This window comes from Dermacentor albipictus, chromosome 9, assembly GCF_038994185.2.
Source record: "Dermacentor albipictus isolate Rhodes 1998 colony chromosome 9, USDA_Dalb.pri_finalv2, whole genome shotgun sequence".
In the NCBI taxonomy this organism is placed as follows: Eukaryota; Metazoa; Arthropoda; class Arachnida; order Ixodida; family Ixodidae; genus Dermacentor; species Dermacentor albipictus.
In genome coordinates this window covers 68,275,923-68,284,640 of record NC_091829.1, presented here as the reverse complement: position 1 = coordinate 68,284,640, position 8,718 = coordinate 68,275,923, and the positions used below count along the sequence as shown (strand labels likewise).

Below are 8,718 nucleotides of genomic sequence, written 5' to 3'. Positions count from 1 at the left end.
GCCACTTTGCGTGACTTTTGCTGCGGGCGCTTTTTGTCTGTGGCGTAACCGGTGCGAGGCCGTTGCCGCGGGACATCGTCGCCGCGCTGTGTTTCCACTTGTGGAGAGGCTCTACTATGAGCTACTGTCGTTTCTGTCAGAGGAGTTGTTCTCCCTCGGGGAAGAGGAATTTCTTCGACAGTGGTCATGCCGTTTCCTGTCGGTGGCCGATGAACACGTATGGCTTAATATTAGACTAGCCTGGTACTTGTCGCCAGGCTATCAAACGTGTTTAATGAATATACATGTGTGTGGGAGCGCGCGATTTCTGTGTGCCCTCGTATGCGCAATCATCATTGTGTATACACCTCTCATAGCATCGCTACAAAAGTATGTAAAGTCAAATCATCATTGTACATAACCATTGTGTACACTGTATATTTTAAACATCATTTTGTGTAACGTAAAAATTACTTTATGTGTAGCTGTGCGTCTCCGTGGGTGGGCAAGCAGGGAGGGGATAAATGTAAGTGTTTGGGAGTGATATGCACCTTAAAGGTTGTAAACTTTATTCACAGTGTAGCCTTAAGATGAAGTTTTAGCTCGGGTGCTCCTTTCTAATTGAACGGGAAAGGAGAAATAGTTTTTTTCGCGGCAACCGCAGCTCCGAAATGGGGCCAATTTAGTTTGTTTAAAAGAACGCATTAAAATGTGTCCGTTGCGTATAGTCCGTAGCGAGTATATTTCTGATTTAGGCCATGACTTTTTATTTAATGTTCCTGTGAACTGAAAAAAAACAAACATCTGGTCTATCACGTTTACAACTTGATAAGTCAGCATTGAAACATGACATCACGATTCCGTAAACTACACCTAGTAATACATCTGACGCGCACCAAATTGATGTATTATAATATGGTCTCAAACATCAGCTTCGGCATGGGACTTTCGCGAATCCCTTTGTAAACATTGTAACAAATTCGCGCAAGCTGTAAATTCACATATGAAGGTTTTGCGCTCTTTAGATATTGTAACGGTGGCACTTTACAAAACTGCGACAACTGCTTATGGTGTCGAGTTCCAGATTTGTAAACTTGGTACACCTATCTTGGAACACCTATCTTGGAACTATCTTGGAAAAAAGAGTTCGAGCTGCAACTGAAATATGGTTTGACGAAATCACTAGAATTTAGCTTTTTCTTTCTAATGCAACAAATATCATTCAAATCGGTCCGGTGCGTGTCTCTTAAAAGCATTTCTGCCCTTTACATGTGTTTAAATAGTCCGGAGCTAATGGTAGTCATCGAGTGAGATGTGTTCATGTTTGCTTGTGCGCACACGACACAATGCTTGTTATTTTGGTTAGTGCACGAATGTTTACAAGTTTGTGCGGCTGATAAAACTACTCTTTGGTGCCACAGTTTTGTACACTCCACAGTCTTCGAATTGCATTTCGATGGAGCGTTCTGCTTTTGTGAGCCCAATAGCCATCCTCAGGTCGTGATCACAGCAAGCTCAGTTTGCATGTAAGACCATATTTCAGCTATGTACAGACGTCAGTTCCAGTTAGTATATACAAGTCAACAATTGATGACAAGATGGAGTGCGGCAGGCCAAGTAATGCATAGAGCAGATAACTGGGATTTATTCAAGAACAAACTGGTTGTCATGAGAAAGAAAGCGCCCTCGAGGACAGCAGAGGATCGTGTGGTGGAAGCGAATTGGAGGAGTCAGCTGACGCAAGACAGGAGAATTAATATTGGAGATCGCTTGGTGAGGTCTTCAACGAGCAGTTAATATTAAGCTGATGATCATCACGAGAGAATTTTGTAGTTTTCCTCCGGGCAGTTAAACATATCGAGAATAACCTTTTTCAACTTCAAGCAGTTCTTCTACAAGAAACGAATTTGAGTCAGTCCACTTGGTTTGCACCACCCACTCTCTCGTAGGCGTTGAAGTTGAGCCTCAGGTTTTGTATAAACATGTTGCTTTTTTTACAGCGAAGGCGACTACACTCTTCTACTGATTTTTATTTATCTGTTGGACCGAAGTAGGATATATTTATTGTAGCACTGGAATGTGACCATAGCACTGCGGTTCTCCGAATACTAAGAAAATGAACCAGCTCTCTTAGACATGAGGGCTTCCTGGATTTTGGTTGTTTATTTTGCGTCGCAGCCGATGCTGCGCATGTTTTCGAGTTCGACTAACCGCCTTGACATACTCGGGCTTTTGTCGTAACATTTGTGGGCGTTGCTTTATTCAGTAGGGTCCAAAAAGTCGCTACTGTGCTATTACATGAAAAACGCTGCGTAAATGTTCGTTTGGAGGTTTCTTTCTCGAAACGTGGGCACAAACACTAAAACGTTGAGGAAATAAAACAAAATGCGAGCTAAAACCACCCATATCTGGAGAACGTGCTCCCTGCCAGGCGCCATAATTTCTACCACCCTAACCACGACCCTTCCTTATGTTTCACAACCTACGTGCACTCTATCGAAGCGCCGATGTAGCACATATGTTACCATCGAGACAAAAGAGCGTGAACTAGCACGCAGATGTCGAGGTACAGCACTCACCTGTGGCAACATATGTTGCTGCTGGCACACAAAATGTTCACACATTTCTTCACAGGAGCACAAAAGCCATCGTCGTTTCTTTATATACAACATGCATAGATGTAGGTACAAACGACTTGAAGACGATGTTGCAATCCGTGTATTTTCCATCTTACACCCGTGGTCCCGCATACGCAGAACCATACAATCGGCTTGTCGTTAACTCACCTCGAACGGCCACAGCAGAAATCATGCCATTGCTGTCATACGATAATCCTCACTGTTGTTGTCGTCGTCAAGCTGGTGTCCTCACTCACGCACTCACATCAAACACACAGCTACTCTAATCGCACAAACGCGCTCGTACCATTGGTAACGCTTTGTGGCACTCCAAACGGTGCCAAACCTTCAAAATTCTTCGTATAACGTCGATTACCACAATGTGTCAAATCTGCACCTCAATTCGAAATTGAGAAATAAATTTCCATGGGATACGCTCTAAATTGCTGTGAAGCTTCTTAATTTAATTAAACTCGGGAGTCTTTGTTTGACAATACCATGACCTGCTTATGAGGCACGCCGTAGTGGTGGACTCTGGGTCAGTCCTGACCGCAGGGGGTTCCTTAATTTTCTTGCTATGAGAAAACAATACGCCAGACACCCTTTACCACATGGTCTGGGATTGACGAAATAACCCATAGACAACGCTCATCCAGGCACCAACAGAAGACCAGCGGGACGCCCCGCTGACAAGCTGAAGCCTTGCGGACCAGCTACGGCTGGCAAACAGGGCCACAGCTACCCGGAATAGGGTGGCCGACTAACTTCGGGCATCAACAGCTTGGTCTCAGAATGGCATAATTACAAGCCCTTAAAAAAGCATCCCGCTGGGAAATACTTAAATCACGACAATAGGTTTCCATGAAAAGACTCAGTGAAAAAAAAATATCTTTCATACTATGCATGACGCACGAACGCTTTTGCATTGCGCTCCCACCAGCGACTTGGTGCTCAGCTGCGCGACATTATATTAATTCAAAGAGGTAATGTGATAGATCGCTTGAAGCTGCGCTGCTAAGGCTGGTGCTCCCACCAGAACCAACAGGTGCAGCTCAACTATGGATGCAGTTGGTTTTGTATGGTCAGTTAACCTGCTCGCGAGAGGTCGAAATATTTTTACCAAGCATTGCCAGAGACGAAGCTCAGAACTGAACAGAAGACGACGACGCTGGCTGATGTAGTGCGGACTGGTTTCCATGTTGTGCGCCCTGTATGCCAGTGGACGCGTTGTGAGTATACCCTGCAAATATAAGTTAAACCTCGCTTCTCCCCGTAGCAATGTTGTCCCCGCCATTTTCGACGATCAAGTAATGAAACTAAACAGCGAAAGTCTCCAGGAGAAAGCTTTGGGAATGAACCTTAGGGTCACGTCTTCAGCATCGATATTTTTTCTTTATTAAACGACAGACGAGAACGCGCAGATCATGTGCAGTTTACATATTGTTCACCAAACTGCACCGCAACCTTTTATTTATAGAACGTGTATTCTTGAAAGTGTTGTCTTGAAGCGTCTGTTCCGTGCTGCTGTTGCTAGTCCGTTTGTGTCTCTTCTAAAGCCATTAGAGTTATTTGAAATACCTTCGTAATAAATAAACGTAAACGCCTTACGCACGTAATAAAATAGCGTATTCCTCACCCCGCATGCTTAGCACGCTGCTGGGGTTTTGTGGCTTAAGTACGGTGACACATTGTACACTTCTAAAAAAACGTTAACCCGAATAAAGTCTATGTGCACACGCTGAGAAATAGCATTGTCGAGCATTTCGTCAACGATTGCTTCACATATAGTGCGAATCGATCCGACGGCTGTATTCTCGCCTTCGTTAATCGCAAGTAAATAATGAATTCAGCTTTTGTTTTACTCTCTGCCCTCCTGAATCGCAAGCTATAAGCGGATCCACCGAACAAATTTCGGCGATCCTTTGATTCTGGCGTCTGTAGGCCATATGAGAGGCGCTGGCGTTCTAATGATAGCATCTGCGCACACGGATGGTTTTGGTTTGCAAACTTTTGACTCAAAGCACTAGGTGGCCCTCTGGTTAAGGTTCTCTGACGATTGCGTTTTCACACGTAAACTGCATGTCATCGTGGGGAGCACACCAAGGTTTCTCACAAAGAGCTTGGGCCTAACGCATGCTTTAAGGGTGAAACATTATAAAAATGCTTGATTTGTTTTGCCTACATCTTCTGTCGGTTTCCCGTGCGCTGCTTTCTCTTTCTTCCGTTGTTCCCTGGCTTCTTCCCGTAATCTCTTTGGGCAACCAGCTGCTCTCGTAGCACACACATAAGCTTCAACCGCCCGTCTAAGTTCTCCTTTAAAAGGCTGCCGAATCACAAGCATCAAGCAACACAACGAAACATAGTCAGTCAGCTGAAAGGACGAGCAACCGACGAAACCTTTTATTTTCAAAAACAGTGAACGGAAGTGTGTTACACTTCGACTTCAAAAAAGAACACAATCGTGCACACAACGCGGAGTCACAACAGCAAGAGGCGCCAGCCACTATGGCTTATAACTTATTGATCCTTGTGAAAGGTTCATATTTTGAGGAAAAAGGGAGTGTCTACGAATTTTACGCAGTGGTAGAGATGTGTAAGGTATTCAAAAGTTAGGTAGGATTGCGCTTTCTTCATGCTTACTGAAGAAAACACGTTCCACGTCATAGCCTTCACTAGTGTCTACTCCCCCATAAGGCATGTGACCCACTGTGTGCTCGTGGAGCCAGCAGTTCCAGTCACTCTGCCGTTAACGGCCATAGGGTAACTTGTGGTGCAAAATTGCTCGTAACTACGAGCACTAAAATAAATATCCCGCAGACAGATGTTGAAATTATAAGAAGAGTTTTCCTCGTAACGCTTCGTTTCAGTAAAACAAGAAGTAGCTAAACAGTATTTTCTAACTGATATCCTTGGAAAATTGCGTAAATATTATCGCAACTTTGGAATTCCCTTAAATATGAAGGTGCTACTGTAGGATTAAAATGTTCAACGTGCACACGGACCACTTGCTGCGTTCAGCTGCTGGCGACAGGAAATACCTTTAATTTGTGCGCGCGATTCACGTTTCTCCATTTGTATGCTCGTACGGTGTAGGAAAGCGCGAACTTTTCTTGTCAATCTTACTGAGTGTCCCCTCACTCCTAAACTTGCTGCAGGAGATAAAATTCTTGACGTCTCGTGTAAAGAGTGCAAGCATTTCTTCAGCACTATTTCTTGCGGCAGCGCCAATAAATAAGTAGTACCGTCATGACTCGCAGAAATCAGTGAAAAGTAACCAGCTTCAGAAATGAATTAGTTGAGGTACCTATACAGACACGGAACTAAAAGATACGCACTAGCCTGAGGAAAAAGAGGCTGGCCCTGCTGGCATGAAAACAGAGCTCGGCGATCGTAAGAAGCGGTTGTGTGTTGCCATTCACCATGGTGTATTATAAATCATACCTCCCTATAAAGAACTGAGAGAGCTAGCACTAAGACAGCATTCAGATTCTGGAAAGTCAAAGTCAGTTTGATGGCGGTAAATTGCGGAGGACAAGCGAAATCACAGTTATTACCTGCCAGCAAACCACTTCTGCTTATAGCAAAGAACAGAGGCTCGTGCCCGACTCATCCAGCTCATTTCTCTAACGTGAATTCAGTTTTTTTCTTAGAAGAATGGTCTGAGTAATAAACTCTATCTATATGCACTCATGAGGCGTTCGGTAAAGCGCGACCATCCCACCACCATTATTTCAACCACCAAAACGATACCGCTTGCCGCCTGTAACATGGCATACTGCATAAAGAAACTGCTCATGTCGAACTGAAAGGTCTCAATCGTAGCTGTGTAACTATATTCAACCTCATTTCTCAAAAACAGCCGGCCTTCATCAGTGGCAAGAAAGAATCGCCTCAGAGGACCGTATGCTGGCAGAGACTTGCGAACTCGTAACCCGGTCAAAAGCATTTTGAAGTGCTCTTTGAACTCTCGAACGGCCGGAAATTTCTTGCGTCTTGCAAAGGGTTGCTCAAGCGTGGTGTAACATACTCGGTCGTCTCTGTTAGCACAGGCGAGGCAGTCTAGGTAGCTTCTCGTTCTGAGTCCGTCGCGATCGTGATGCAAATACGCGGCTCGAAGCTTGCGTATCAGTGATCCCTGCGCCTCGCCGCCCACGTGACTATTGAGCTGCTGGTGAGCGGCCGTATGCTTGTACGCGCAGGGCGCCACCTCACCTCTGTCGAGGGCTTCTTCCAGCTTCTCCAGCGTGTCGATGCGGTCAGCGGGGCGTCTGAGGGTCACAATAGAGGTCAGCTCGCTGCGGAAGTAGGCCGAAAGAGGCAGTATAGCCACGAACCACAGCCCGAGCAAAGCCCTGCGAACGATTCTGCCACGTCGAGTGCTGGCAGCAGGTTCGGCAGCCGAAGTCCCAAGCACGGCAGCCAGTAGAAGCATCACTGTGCCGACGGCACTGCGAGCACTGGGGCGTACTCCTTCCGTAACAAGTGTCTGGGTCGCAGCGACCAGGCCGAGGAGTGTCACCGTGGCAACCACGAGTCTATAAGATTCCCGGCTAACTTCCGAGAGCGTGACGGTACGATGGGCGCTCTTTCGTGAGAAGAATGTCTCATGGTGTAACTGAATCAAAGGGAAATCAAATCCAAAGACGTGGTGACCTTGCATGTAAATAAACCCGTACGGCATGTCAAAGATGTGAGTGAGTGCTCCGCGCGTCGTTGCTGCGTGTGACGACACCTTGTGAAAGTCTATTGAAACGTTTCTTTCGTTGAGCAGCCGAAAAATAGCCCATGCTGACGTATGGTGGCAGGAATCTTGATTGTGCCCGTAAAAATTGCCCTTGGCGCACGCTATTGCCAGTTTCTGCCCAGCGAGCCGTTTTACTCCTGCTCGATGAGCTTCCGTATCCTGGAGCACCCCTCTCCACTGAGGATTTGGAACACCAGACGATGTGTTAGGCCACAATGCTTGATGTATGACGGTGTCGTTTGGGGCAATTAGACCAACCGCTTGGCAGGCTAAGACAGGCGGCCAAGGGCTGAGCGGGTGCGAGAGGATCTCGGAACGAGGTCGAACGAAAAGCCAGGACACGCAGTGATGGTCTAGCCCAGTGGCGTTCACAAGCTTTGGTATATCTCCGAAAGGCGTGGTGGGATCTGCGCAAACCAGCACGGATCTCTTGCCTCGTCTGAAGTTTCTGGAAACCTGCTTAAGGAGCTCATCGTCTGGGACACGCCACGTGGTCACTGTTCCACCGAGTAGTCGGGAAAACTGGGCGTTTGCTTCGTTCCCGCGCTTTTCGAGAGATACAATCATGACATCTGCATTTTGGGCTGATAGTGTTAACAGGCTAAATTGCTCGGTCTTATTTAGTGCCGCATCGGCGGTAGCTGCAATGCTGGCGAAAACAGTTATAAGCATCAGTGACGGACACATTCCTGCTTGTGATGCCCCTGCCGCCGGGCTCGGGCTCGGCACTACGTCGGTGCAGATTTGTGCTAGACACTATAGCTTTAAGCCGCTAATAGACGTCAAGCATATCACTCCTATCGCGTGCGCCGAATCGCTGTCGTCTCTTGTTCGTTCTCATTGAAACCTGATAGTGAGAGTCGGTGAAACCCAGCAACACACCGTCTTGACTTTATCGTTGCCGAAAGACGGCATCCAGGAGAGACACTGCACAGTCTATACGACACCGATTAGAGAACTGCGTTACATTTGAGCTCCTTTCGAGCACTTTGATTCACTGTGTGCACTTGATATGAGCACCGCAGCACTGGTCAATACTTTCTGTCCTATCCTCTGTTGCAGGCTTCAACATAGTGCTGTTGTCGTTAGCGTGCACCTGAACCAATATCATCTGGATGTTGTTCTGCACGCCATGGTCTGTAAAAACAGCCATGAGGTGCTGTGATGAACACACACGTATACTTTTTGTACGGATATTATGCTTAAACCGGAAGATACCTTGGTTGTAATCAAAATACCGAGAAATTGCTAAAAATACCTAATTGAAAAACACTGCAACCATGACAACGACTCGTAACGCCCAGGAAACGGCGAGAGATCGATGATTCCTATTTTCATTCAGCAGAGTGGTGATACACACATTTGCTTGCGCTCTCA

General features: G+C 46.3%; 1 protein-coding gene across 1 annotated transcript in view; it reads left to right on the top strand.

The window, feature by feature from the left end:
• Nucleotides 1-3,784: 3,784 nt before the first annotated feature.
• LOC139050116 (uncharacterized) overlaps nucleotides 3,785-8,718 on the top strand; it is a 31,239-nt gene continuing 26,305 nt past the window's right edge. The window contains exon 1 of the mRNA XM_070526331.1: nucleotides 3,785-3,826. Coding sequence (XP_070382432.1) covers nucleotides 3,810-3,826 — 17 coding nt within the window. The 5' untranslated portion in view covers nucleotides 3,785-3,809. The remainder of the gene's footprint in view (nucleotides 3,827-8,718) is intronic.